This window comes from Leopardus geoffroyi, chromosome A3 (assembly GCF_018350155.1).
Source record: "Leopardus geoffroyi isolate Oge1 chromosome A3, O.geoffroyi_Oge1_pat1.0, whole genome shotgun sequence".
Lineage (NCBI taxonomy): Eukaryota > Metazoa > Chordata > Mammalia > Carnivora > Felidae > Leopardus > Leopardus geoffroyi.
This window is the reverse complement of record NC_059336.1, coordinates 58,678,467-58,692,209: the sequence shown is the minus strand read 5'-3', so window position 1 is coordinate 58,692,209 and position 13,743 is coordinate 58,678,467. Positions and strand designations below refer to the sequence as shown.

Genomic DNA, 13,743 nt, shown 5'->3' with positions numbered 1-13,743 from the left:
TTTAAACAACAGACGTTTATTTTTCACAGTTCTGGAGGCTGAGAGGTCCAAGATCAAGGTGCTGGTAGATTCGATGTCTGGTGAGGACTCTTTTCCTGCCTTGTAGACAGCCACCTCACTGTGTTCTCACATGACCTTTCCTGTTTTTCTCATTTTATAAGGGCACTAATACCATGATGAGGGCTTCTCCCTCATAACCTCATCTAATCCTAGTTACCTCCCAAAGGCCTCCACTTTCGAATACTGGGGTATAGGGCTTCAACATACAGAGTTTTGAAGGAACACAAATATTTAGCCCTTTATAGTGACATCAAGTATTGCCTGATGTGATGTAGTAGTGTGCACAGGTAGGAGGTACACAGTGCTATCTATGAAGTGTTTGAAAAAAATTTGGCCTGAATCTGCTGAAGCTTCTATTTTAACTGCTAGATAACACAAATACAGAGTCAATGGAATGAGTCATATAATTCAGAATGTGGAACGCTCCATAGTACAAATAACCCAGTTTCTTCAACAAATAAATGGGATGAAAAATTATAGGTGTGTGGTTATAGATATGAAAATATTTAGGAGACATAAGATGAAATGCAAGAGATGGGTCAACTGTTAAAAGCCATTATTGAGGTCAGTAGAGAAATCTGAATGTGGGCTAAGTATCAGATGATATGAAAGAACGTTGTTTTATTTATCAGGTGTGATAAGGGAGTTTCAGCTAGGTAAAAAATTCTGTTACAGAGACATACTACAGTATTCACTGTTATATTTGCAAATCCTGTATCTGACAAGGGACTTGTATCCAGAATATCCAAAGAACATGTATAAGTCAATTACAAAAAGCAAAGCAAAACAAAACAAATAAGCCTATTTAAAATGTGCAAAGGATTTGAACAGACATTTTTCCAAAGAAGACATGCAAATGGCCAATAAGTACATGGAAAAATGCTCAACATCATTAGTCATTGGGGAAATGCAAGTCAAAACCACAATGAGATACCATCTCACGCCCACTAGGATGCCTATAATCAAAAAGGCAAGTGATAGATATTGGTGAAAATGTGGAACCTTTACACATTTCTGATGGAAATATAAAATGGTGCAGCCATTTGGAAAATAGTTTGGCTGCTCTTGAAAAGGCTAAACATAGAGTTACCATATGAACCAGCAATTTCATTCCTAGGTACATGTACCCAAGATAAATGAAATGTATGTCCACACAAAAACTTGTGCATCAGTGTTCACAGAAGCATTATTCAAGTGGAAATGAAATTATTCATGTTTCCATTACGGGAAAACAACCTAAATGTCCCATCAAACGATGATGAATGGATAAATGAAATGTGGTATATCCATACAATTGAGTATCATTTGTCAATAAAAGGAGTGGTTGCTAGGGCCTGGGAGAAAGAGAGAAGAGAGGGCGACAGCTTTCCCCTGACCCTGATACATTCAGTGAATTTACTTGTCACATCTTGGGTGGGGAGTGAGGATGGGGTGGGAAGGAGGGGCACGTTTACTTCCTACTCACCCTTACCTGGAGGGTATAGCCCTTTGGATGTTCCAGTTTATAAGGTCGCTATTAGACTTCCTACCCTGGCTGGCTTCTGGTATTTGACTACTACTGCTCTCTTCAAATCTGAAGCTCAAAGTTGTGGGGATTGGAAAAAGCAGCCTTGGTGCTTAGCTCACCACACTAAATTCCACATTCTCTTAGATTAGGACCTAGAGATTTGTTTCTATCTTTTTGATGCTTTTAAGAAGACATTTTATATTTTTTCCAACACATATAGTTGTTTTCACCTGATGAATTAGTTCAAATAAACTGGCTTGCCAAATTTCTGGAAACCAATAGTGATTTTAAATCCCTTAATAATTTAAAATTCATGGCCATTAACTTCAAGAGGCTGCTGGGGCTGCCTGGTAGTGCTACTCAACTTTCCACCTTTCTGGGAGGCTCTCTCAATTTCTTTTTTCCTACTTTCTTCAGATCTCTTTTCAGATTACACCTTGTGAAAGAGACCTTGCTTGAGAACCCTGCATGAAGTAACACCTGCCTCCCCATCATGATTTTCTTTATTGGGTGTTATTTTTACTATTACACTTAGGAATCACTGCCTAAGATACCTGGCTTTTATTTGTTACTTAGTTCGGTGTGGGTCTTCTACCAGGATTACAAACTCCTGAAGAGCAGGGATTTGCCCGTTTAGTTCACTGATGATCCCCAATGCTTAAAGAGTTCCTGGTAAAAGAATATACATGACAAATATTTGAGAACACATTGCTATACATTTTAGATCAAACTTCTGTGTTTGCAAGATCTGTCTGCTACCAGATTGTTGGTGGGTTTCCGATTTAACATCATCGTGAGTGCAAATTTAACGTTCCAAGATCCATGTGCTATTTGATGTGCTTGTCTTTCTGTAAGTACCATATTGACAAACAGCGATGTGCCCTGGGAAGATTGGTTTGTACAGGGTCTCATTATTATTTCTACTTCAAATTACTGTTTCAGAAAACACGATGGCTGAGTGAGCCTGGCTGAGGTTCATGAAGTCCAGCCCAGATCAGCGTAACCGTCCAAGCAACTTGGTGACTGGTAAGGAATAATAAATCCATTGTGGCTGTTTTAAGCCATTAAGGATTAGTTTGTCATGCTGAAATTGTGAAGCGATAGATGGCGCAAGCAGAGAACAACCTTTGTCACTTGATCTATGAATTATTTCTGGCTCTTGGATAAAAACCCAGGTTTGGGGAAGGGGCTAGAGGCAGCGGCTATTTACAATCGTGTTCGCGTTCAGATAACAGACAACCAGTTGCTTTCAGGCATAGCAACCGTTGTGTATTGTTATGATTTCAAGTCCACTTCTTTACGGTTTAAGTGAAGTTGTCTTGATCTGAGGGTGATTTACATTTGGGGAGGCCATGTCAGAATGATGTCACCCAAGCTGTGCCACTGAGTGCCTACAGAGAGGAAACCCTTAATACCAAGAATTTGTGAAGACTCACCAAGAGTGTTCCGTCTGAGCAAGGCTACTCTTGGCTGATCTCAATAGCTCTCTGAAGACCTTGAGACATTAGCTCCTGCCACGATGAAGGCTACACTCCTTGCTGGCAGTGGTGTAAACCGTGCAGCGGACCCATGAAAGAGATCTTCTTGCCATAAACACGGGCCTCTTCGCTCTGCTAGCATTGTGCTCTAGCAATCTGTGCTGGCAGCTGAACGTCAGCTCTTGGTTGGCTAAGCCAACTTTTCTGAGAACCAACTTGCAGAAAGGTACACCTCAATTAAACTTGGTCTTTTTTTTCTTTCATCTCCCCTTTGCCTAGAATAGTAGTGTAATTAATCTATCACTGGTTTGGACTATATTATTTCCTTATTGGCTCATGAAGAGACGTTATCCTGTATGCTACTGGCTTGTGACATATTATTATTATAAATTATAATTCCCCCAGTGAACTTTTGTTAAATAAATTACTGGCAAAGACAATTTCAGTCTCTGAGCATAATTTGCCGTGAACGAAACAAGAACCATCTCTGATGAGTAATTAAAATGTCTAATCCAGTGTAATAATCAAAATGTCAAACTTTATTAAGGATGAAAGCTTCTCCTCTGTCCTGGCTGAGAACTGTATTGGGTCTCGAGGCCTGGGGTGAGGGAGGTGGATGTGGGGAGATTCTCTCTTCTTGCTTGGCCTCCTGCCTCAGGTTGTCAGCGAGGTGGATTGAGAGGGAAAAACAAAGACGTACACGGCAGGTGTGGTTCCATTTTCACATCAGTGTTCGTTGACCCTGGTGGCTTTCCAAGCTGGCTCACTTTCTCCTGAAATCCTTCCATGAGCTTCTTAGCCATTCCCCCACCAAGAGCCTCTAATGCAATACCCAGTGTGTATGCAATACCTTCTATTTTATTTTATTTTATTATTTTTTTCAACGTTTTTTTAATTTTATTTTTGGGACAGAGAGAGACAGAGCATGAACGGGGGAGGGGCAGAGAGAGAGGGAGACACAGAATTGGAAACAGGCTCCAGGCTCTGAGCCATCAGCCCAGAGCCCGACGCGGGGCTCGAACTCACGGACTGCGAGATCGTGACCTGGCTGAAGTCGGACGCTTAACCGACTGTGCCACCCAGGCGCCCCGATACCTTCTATTTTAAAAACACATGTTCACGGTGCCTGGGTGGCGCAGTCGGTTAAGTGTCTGACTCTTGGTTTCAGCTCAGGTCGTGAGCTCACGGTTGGTGACACTGAGTCCCATCAGGTTCTGTGCTATCAGCGCAGGGTCTGTCACCTTGGGATTCTCTCTCTCCCTCTCTCTCTGCCCCTTCCGCACTCGTGCTCTCTCTCTCTCTCTCAAAATAAAATAAACTTTAAAAAATACACTTTCATACATAGCATAAAGCAGAAAATTAATCAAATCAAGTCATAAGCTCTGTGACACATTTTCACAAGGTGGACACACTTGAACGGCAGATTGGAACACTATCAGGGGTCCCAGAAGCCTCTTCCTCTCCTGTTTCTTACTACCCACCTTCATCCCCTAACCTCACTTCTGACCCCAGAGATAAGCAATTCAGATTGTTGCCTTTGATGAACCTGGTTAGCTCTTTCAAGGACTGAATATCCTCTGCTAGCTCTCGGCTAATCAGTTTACCTCAAAATATGCAAATAAAATTCACTATTCCCAATCTGGTACATCTTGTTGCTACCTTTGTTTCTTGTCTCCCATCTGTCCGCTTACATGTGAGCAAATGAATGATATGCAAGGTCACTGAACAGTGAGTAAAGGAATATCCCTGAGTAATTCTTTGATAAACTATTACTCCCAGAGAGCTTAACTAATGAGATAACATATTAAATGTAGTAGTAAAGGGCCCTGAAATAATGATTGCTTCTTTAACTATAAAGATGCATAATTCTTAACAAATCTAGTGACACAGTTCGTGTTTCTTTAAAATTTCCAAGCATTTAGGGAAATTTAATTCATTTCTTATATAACATGAGATCAATAAAATATTCTCTATTATTTCCTCTTATACCAGAGTCATGTTAAGCATGAATTGCTAAATTCCTTTTAAATGTTATAATCAGTTACATAAAAATTGATCTGGCTTAGCAGTGAATGATCTATTCTTAGTTTCAACATTTCTCAGGATTTTGCAACAAAGAGCAATAAAAAGTGACTCAAAGCAGGGCATCACCATTTGTTGCAGACATTGTTGGGTTCAAAATTCGACCTCACTTCAAGAATGTTCTTAATGGACCAATAAGTAAGCCTAACGGTTGGTATCAAATTGCATTTTGTCTGTTTCTTACTGCCTGAGGAGATCTTTCCACAAATTCTATTTCAATCGGGGCCCTGCCAAGGGGAAGAAAAATGTTACCATTGGCCTTTTACTGGTTGTACCCGTTTGTATTCAAATTTTATCTCTCGCTAGAGATCTATCCATTTCTCTACTCACAAGATTTCTCAAACTTCTCTTCTATTAAGTCCCTGGTAAAAACACTTGAAAAGCCCTGAAGAAAAGCAACAGAAGCAAAAAATACTCTCCAAATCAGTTTATATGATTCACCTAAACTAACTGCTTGAAATACATATAAACACAAAATAGACAATGCTACCTCTATTATGTACATAAAATCTTCTTTCTCATCAATACAAAAGCTTTAGCACTTAATATATTTTTAAGAGTGAAAATCTATGTTTTCTCATGTCCTATTCTAAGAAATGATCTTATATATTAGCGTTGCTTTCCCTGAAAAAAATATTTTCAGAGCTTTGGGGTACATCTGATACATGAATTACAAATTTTTGTCCATCTTTTAGAGTTACCAGGGCCTCTTGTCCCACAGGAAGGCTGAGTTTGAAGGTGCTTTCGGTGGCCTTGTCCTCCAACAATACCTGGATGAGCTGCAAGGGGGAAACAGTCACAAGGAAAAGATAAAAAGAGAAATTATATGATTTCCTGTTGCAGGACCCACCATTTGAATTCTTCCACCATGCCCTCACGGACCTAACCAGAAGCTTCTGCATTTATTTACTCCTACTACTGGAGATCCCAATTTCTCTGAGGAATGCTCAAGGCCTGAGGACTGCAGGGAGAGAATCTCAACCCTTGGATGGTACAAGAGAGAGGGGCCATGGAGGGTGAGGCAGGTGGGCTGTCTTTAGGAAAAGGAATGGGCCTGCGGTTGTTTGTGACCACTTGAGATAAAGCCAGCACACTTCCATCAAGGACATGGGAGAGTGTGGATCTGGTGTGAAAATCATGAAGAAACGTATGAAACGTCCGTGGGGCTCCATGTGGCTGTAATGCTCATCACTTTGGCTGCCTTCCAGGTGGAGACCAATCCCTGTATTCTTGGCTCAAATTCCCACACAGACCCTTCCTCCACCATCCATCAAGCATGCCAGTAGATAAGGAAGGTAGGGGTGGGAGGACCATGAAAATAGTCATTGGTTAATTTAACACTCAGCTGGGTAGTAAGAGATTTGGGAGATTCACAGATTCTGATGTTAGCTTAAGCACCTGCTCTCAGCTAACACATCTAACTTCACTTAGCACGTCTTCCTATCAGAGAAACAGGGATAATATGCCTTCCTTCCCTTAGCTCCAATGGTGCTTGGGAGATGAGCAAATCCTTGGACATGATGACTTTCAGACTGACAGAGATGTATTTTCTTGGCCCTGTTTTATCGATAACCCCTCACCCCCCATAAGTCAACATATTTTGACAAAGATGGGTACACGACAACTTCAAATGCAAGGTTAGTGAAAGTATTTCATACTCTTCCTCCCTAAATTTGACAATAACCATCACCACCCAGCCAGAAGATGTGTTTCTTCTGTCTCAAAAAAATTGTCTTTACCTCTGTCCTAGAGCTAAAGAGTTGCTTGTTTTTAAATATTTTTGCCATGTTTTAATCCTTGAGTACATGCCCTAAAGTGAAAACTGTGTAGTATGTTTTTAAAAAGAATATTTCTTATTTAATATCAGTGTGATTTTTTCACTTTATTCTTAAAACATTCCTTGGCACCTTCCTATTTTGAACATTGCTAGAATGTGGAAGAGTGGCAGATGGATATGGCAGTCCAGAATGCTGACTTCGGTTGTTATCATAGGTGCAGGGCGGCACTAAATTGTTCCAAGAACGAGGCTGCCACAGATGTGCAGCTGAATGGGGTGTTAACTCGTGGCAGATGAATGCAGATGGGACACAGAGGGTGTGCTTTTTTGTTGATGATGAGTGCAAATGCTGAATAATGAATGCAATAAAAATTAGATGAGCGTAACTTTTTGGTGTTAGAGTGTTTAAGTCATTATAGCTAATTCAGCAAGCATGCACAAACAGAGGCAGGTTTAATTAATCTCTAATGCATATTACCTTGGATTATCTGACATTCATCTGCCTGTATTGCTTTATTATGTAGTTCAATTAAGTAGTTAATGTCTTTCTCTATTGTTTCCACCAATTAAATATAGGTCAAACCCCACTGCAATGAACTTCAGAGTTGCTAGGGGATTGGGTGGGGTGTGGTGAAAGGTGCTCAGGTTAGGAGGTTTCATTGGAGAATTAATAATGATGACTAATGGTTATGGGTACTTAACTTATGTTCCAAGAATCTTACAATGATTGACTTATTTAAGCTTCATAACTGCCCTATGGAATTAGATAGCATTATTCCTATTTTGTAGATAAAGAGACTGAGGTACAGATAAATTAAGAAATTTGCCCAAGATTCTCAGCTAAGAAGTGGAAGACAGGGAATTTGAATCTCATCTAGGAAGTTATGTACTAGACTGCCCACTTATGTTTCCAAATCATCAGACTTGAAGGTATTTCTAATTTATTCCCATCACTGCTTTTGGAATTAGAGCACATGGCAGCACCTTTTGGGAAGAGAGAGGGTGCTAGGAAGGGACAGTTTTGCAAGGAGATCTACGAAGGTTTGAATCTCTGCTCTGTCAGTTACTAGTGAGGTGACCTTGGGAACATTACTCAACCCTTCATGAGCCTCAGTTATGCTATCTGTGAACCGGGAACAATGATGGTACATCTCATTGTGTTGTTGAAACGATGCATTTACATGCCCAACACAAAGTTTACTCCTGGTTACCTTGGTGACTAAGGGGCATGTCAAATTGTCTACAGTCCTAGCTCTCTCCCCAGCCAGTGAGTGGAGATGTGCACACTTGGAGTTGAATGTCCGGCACAATTCCTTGTCCTGTTAGGACTCCATACATGTTCCAGAGTGTACTCAGGTGAGTTTCCCACTGGCCAGCCCTTGCAGGGCCCTGCTGCCAGGACAGGACATTTCGTCCAGAGGGTCAGGGTGCAGGGAGAGACATTTTCCTGGGCACAGCCTGGCCAACTGGTCCCTTCTTCAGATCTAACTGGGCCTTCTCTCTGCCAGCAGCCCTGAAATACCAGCTTGTGAGTGATGCCTTAACTGTCCCCAGATGCTCCTCTCCTAACAGGACCCAGCTCTCCTTGCCCCCACCATTGGGTCCCTGATTTGAGGCCAGTATGTCACTATTTCATGCCTATCTGTCATTTCTGCTTCAGATACACACTCACAGAGGAGGTGAGTTTCTTATTTATAGATACATGTCTGAACCTACTCCACCAACAGCATCAAAGGCAGCTGGATATATGAACATAACTATTGCAAGACAAGAAAACAAAGACCAAAACCAGAGAATGTGTAAACCTGACACGCATTTCTTTCACTCTGGCTCATATTATTTTTGTCTAGTACGGTGTTCTGTCCAAGTAGTGCTTAATAACAGGGTTCTCTGCACTCTGGGGTACTTGGAATGAGGGTTTATTCAGGAAGGAAAGGTCCCTGTGAGGTTCTGGTTATTGTGAGGACTGTAGGGCATTGAACAGTTTCAGGCTGTGACTCATTCCCATGGTCAAGACCACTGTTAACTCAGGTGAAGGGCAATGGCCCTGCCTGGATCTCCTACTCAGCTCAACTCCTCATCTTCTCAAAAGGGGAGGGAACTTGTAGGTGCAAAAGAAATACTATGTAAAGTGGCTAAACTTCCAAACATGTGTATAGAAGGTTTAGAAATTAGTACTAAGACAATTTTTTACACCAGGCACCCTTCACTTCCCCAGGCAACGGAGGAGTTTCAATTGCTTGCTCCAGCAGTCTGGCTCCTCTTTCTGGCACTCAAGGTCCCCTCTCTGAACTCTGCAACCTGTGTCCTATTCTCCTTCGGGCATGGACCACCCTCCTCTGATCTTGTGTTGTGGGAGAAGAATGGACTAGAGATCAGGCAGGCCAGGGTTCCAATCTCCATTCCACTATTTACTTGCTGTGTGACTTCCTGCAAGTCACTTAGCTTCTCTGAGCCTCAGTTCCCTCAGCCATGGCATAGAAATGATAAGGGCAGATACTCTGAAGGGCTGTATGGCTTGGAGATAATGTATAGAAAAGTTGTATAGTAGGTGGAAATAGCAATTCTTATTTTTATATCTTTCAAGATGTACCCCAATTCCATCTTTTCAAAATCCCAAATGGCAGAGGTGTTTTCGGGGCTTACCTCTTAGTTTAGTTAGCTCAGTTAGCCTAACTACTGAGGAAAACAAAGTCAAGAGAAATGTAGCTTAAACTAAATCTTACAGCTTGCAGCCCACGGACAGACACCTGAAACATGCGGAGTGTGACCTTCCTCAAGGAAGTCATGGCTGCCTTAGCGCATTAATGTTTATGTTTTATTGCAGACTAAACCTTATCTTAACAGTAGCTAGCCCCTCAAGGTCCTGAAAGCCTTGCTTCAAAATTCCTGAGACTTATGCCATCCCTAAACCTCACTAATCAAAAAGTATATAATCAGTAGCTCCTCACAATCCCAGTGCAGTTCTTTCTGCCCACGGGTCCTGTCCCATGCTATAATAAAATCACCTTTTTGCACCAAAAACATCTCAGGAATTCTTTCTTCCAAATTTCATCATAAGCAGGCCTGGCGAACTCTGGCAAGGCAAGACCCAGGCCATCCAAATATTCCACACCTCTAAGTGTGCCTGGTACATAATCTATACACCATGAACGTTTGCTGACCAGTGATTAACAGATAAGCTACTATCATCACCCCTGGCAAAAATCTCCTGAAGCAAAGATGAGTCTAGAATCGTGTATCATTGTTTGGACAGAATGATCTTCGTGGATTTCCTAACCATGTGATAGTTCTTACTTCCCTTGCCAAGCCTGCCCCTGTGTCTGTACCTTATCACCCGTGTCAGTGTCCACCAGGAAGCCCAGGACCCTGAGCAACACACTGTTCACACCCATAGGACATCGGCTCTGGCTTATGTGTTTCAGCATCACCCGATGTGGATCCATATGTGGGCTGTCATACGCCAGGGCTGGTGAAGAATCTGGAGGGTGGAAGGTTGCCTGGTCTGGCTGGACAAGAGACTGGTCATCTGGTAGCATTTCCTTGAGATTTCCCACATCATCGTCGTCCTCTTCCTCTTCTATGCATGACTGAAGTATATGAATCACATATTCCAGAAGCAGCAAATGAAACAGATGCCAGGAGCCTATATTGAAATAACAAGCCCAAATGAATAATTAGATATAGACAGATGGACAAATAAACAGATCACTGTGGAAATACCAACTTTTCTGGGGCTTTCAACTCCTGTGTACTGGGACCTTCTCACTCCTATAGCAGATCCTCAGGGGTTCTAGGCGGGCATTCCATACCCATGAATCCCAGTCAAGGAGGCTTTTGGACAGAAAGCACAGACAGCTATATAGCCTGAGCCATGAAGGGGAACTTAAAACCCATCTGGTGTGAGGTGGGAGAAAAACAAATCCCACAGAGAAAGAGATGCCGCTCCCAGAGCTGGAGGATGTGCCCCCTTGGCCTCCCGTGGTTGGCACATGAGGCTGGGCCGTAAGGGACAGGCTGGGAGACGCAGAGGTATAGTGCAGAAGGGAGCCAGCTGCCCTTAGGAGGCTGGAAAGAGCTAGAAACGTAGCTATGCCTTTCCCCTGTTGCAGTCTGTGTGGCTGCATCTTGTGGTGAGGGAAGTGGGGGAGGGAAGCTGGCTGGCATTCTCTCACGTGGGCCTGCAAGGGGTGCCCTCAGCGAGACTGGTAGGGGAGACAGGAGGGCATGTGACTCAGCCGAACGCTCCAAATCCCAAGGCCTTTGGTTTTCCAGAAAAGAAAAAGATAATTAACGTTAGACTGAAAAGCGGGGCTGAGGTGGGGTGTGGGGGAGGGGGATCTGGCTTATTGCTATCATTAAAAGACACTTTTTTAATGAAGGTAAAACCTTGACTCTTTATACAGATATAAAATGAATGGGTGTCAAAGAACTCATGTGTCATTTATTAAAGAGGAAGTTAGTAAAATGTTGCAACTGGTTCAAAAGAGAATTCAAAGCATTGACCATATATAGACAGTGAAGAATTTACACAAATTCAACAGACCTGTCCTCAGGACAGTAATCAATGGCATCCACCTGACACAGCTAGTTTGCATTTCCCTGAAGGAGGATCATTTGCATTATCATCAGTTGGACACAATTTAGAGTTGTAAAATAACGCAAACACAATGAAAGACAGAGATAACTCAGACCAGCGTGCTGAACCTTTTGCCTGTTTCAATGCCTTTTGTCCATTTCAAGCAAACTTCTGTCCATATCAAAGCCTTATACAATGTTTGTTTTTCCTTGATAGATCTGGGTGAGATGGGATGGCTTGACAGGGTCTTGAATGAGCCTGACCTCCCTCTGGCCCACTTAACCATGTGAAGAGGAAAAACTGGTGTAAATACTTTCTTGGGCTTCATACAGGGATCCAAAGAAAGTGTATTGGGGGAAGGAACGACAGCTTCAGGGCTGGGTTTCTTTCCATGACTACATGTGAGCCCTGAGCCATCACTTTGTGCTGGGAGAGCATTAGCATAAAGCAGAGTCATTTGGACTTCATTAAAGGGGAAATCTCATTATCGATGGGTGTCATTTCCATGGCAACTCACAGCAGCCACCTTCCAGAGTGTTGGCAAAACTGGTCTACCATAGGGCTTATCTCCTTTTCCTTGTTTCACCTGCTCGCCGTGAGGACATCTCTGGAACAGGGATTCCTCACCCTGATTAGTGTGCAAGATCACAGGGGTGGAGACTTTGTCTTTGTATGCTCAGTGCCCAGGAAGGCGCTTGCGACTTTGTAGGGACACAATAAATAGCCGTTGGAGTGAGTGATTCTTTCCATGAGGCTGGAGGGCTCAGGGGTGAAATTCCCTTACTACAGCTCTCCTACACACCATCTTTGCCACAGATGTGACAGACGTGAGCTTCTCTGACAGAGAAAGACCACCCATTTGACCAGAAAGTTTGCAATGGATGCTATTTCACTCTTTCCACTATTTGCGTACAAGGATGACTTTATCAACTGTTATTTATAAAATTTAAATATGGGCACCCCAAAAAACCCACTTTTTTTTTCTATCTTAGTTGGCTTCCTGGGTGCTTTCTTTAACATGTCCCAAGAACACAATTCAAAAACAAAGGTGGGGCACCTGGGTGGCTTAGTTGGTTAAGCATCCGACTATTGATCTAAGGGTCGAGTTCAAGCCCCGTGTTGCGCTGTGTTCAGCTTGAAACCTACTTAAAACAAACAAACAGACAAACAAACAAACAAACAAATAAAAACCTGGGGAAGCTTCTAAGACATCCAACCATGATGGAATGGGAAAGGGAAGCATGTATCATGTTGCCATTAAAAAAAATGATTGTTATGGCTTTGTATGACTTTCTGTGTCTATGTTGTATTTTGCTTTAAAAGGTGAAAAGGAGATGACTGGATTCTATGTAGAACACGGAGAATACTTATGCTATGATGACATTAAAAAATTTTTTTTAATGTTTATTTATTTTTAAGAGACAGAGAGACAGAGTGTGAGTGGGGAGGGGCAGAGAGAGAGGGAGATACGGAATCTGAAGCAGGCTCCAGGCTCTGAGCTGTCAGCACAGAGCCCAATGCAGGGCTCGAACCATGAGATCATGACATGAGCCAAAGCTGGATATTTAACCAACTGAGCCACCCAGGTGCCCCTATGATAACATTTTTAAAGGGTAGAATACAAAATGTTTTGTAGTCTCTGACTTACCGAAACTATCTCTGTGGCAGAGGGTCATGGCTTTGCTCACAGTGGTAAGAAGGAAATTCCATCTCAGCTGGAAGCTGGCGGCCAATTTGATAAACTCTTCTTTGTTTCTGCTTGGCTATTACATTTTTGTGAGGAAAAAAATGCTGGGGTTTATGACAAAATCAAGAAGATCATGTTTTCAAATGCGCATAGGTGTCATGCGCAGACTTTCCCAAGTGGCCCAAGGAGAAGAGGAAGAAGAAATGATGAGACGGGCAGAGAGGCAGAGGCACACTGGCCTATATCTGGTCTTGTGGCATCTCCTGTGGAGATGATTCCAGAGAAGAACCCTTTGAAGTTGGTGGAGAGAAGGAAAGAGGTGGGAGATTGGCCTACATTTTTTGTTTTAACCCCATGAAAGAAGTCATTTGTGAAGCGCAACAGAGAAATCCTGCAGGGCAGCCTCACTGAAGCCCACCTGGCGGTAGCCATTGAGAGAGACAGTGGCTGTTTTATCCTTGCTAAGGCCGTTCGTGTGAAAAAGTCGCACAGAATCCCATAATAATGAAAGTAATGGCACTGATTTTGGAAAGCACAAAGCTGGCCACTGCGTCAGGTGAATGATCTGAGGAC

At 42.5% G+C, this 13,743-nt stretch overlaps 1 protein-coding gene and 1 long non-coding RNA gene across 9 annotated transcripts in view; both read right to left on the bottom strand.

Annotated features, from left to right (window-relative positions):
- Positions 1-3,563: 3,563 nt before the first annotated feature.
- On the bottom strand, positions 3,564-4,198 carry LOC123580643. The gene is made up of 2 exons (XR_006703404.1): positions 4,141-4,198; positions 3,564-3,895 (listed from the first exon to the last, which is right to left on the bottom strand). It is a non-coding gene; the product is annotated as an uncharacterized LOC123580643 (long non-coding RNA).
- Positions 4,199-5,542: 1,344 nt separating this feature from the next.
- Positions 5,543-13,743, bottom strand: part of RFX8 (regulatory factor X8) — a 262,919-nt gene continuing 254,718 nt past the window's right edge. For all 8 annotated transcript variants that reach the window (XM_045445664.1, XM_045445663.1, XM_045445662.1 and 5 more), the window contains 3 exons: positions 13,132-13,246; positions 10,234-10,550; positions 5,543-5,906 (listed from right to left, as the gene is read on the bottom strand). In XM_045445664.1, coding sequence (XP_045301620.1) covers positions 5,730-5,906; positions 10,234-10,550; positions 13,132-13,246 — 609 coding nt within the window. In that variant the 3' untranslated portion in view covers positions 5,543-5,729. The remainder of the gene's footprint in view (positions 5,907-10,233; positions 10,551-13,131; positions 13,247-13,743) is intronic.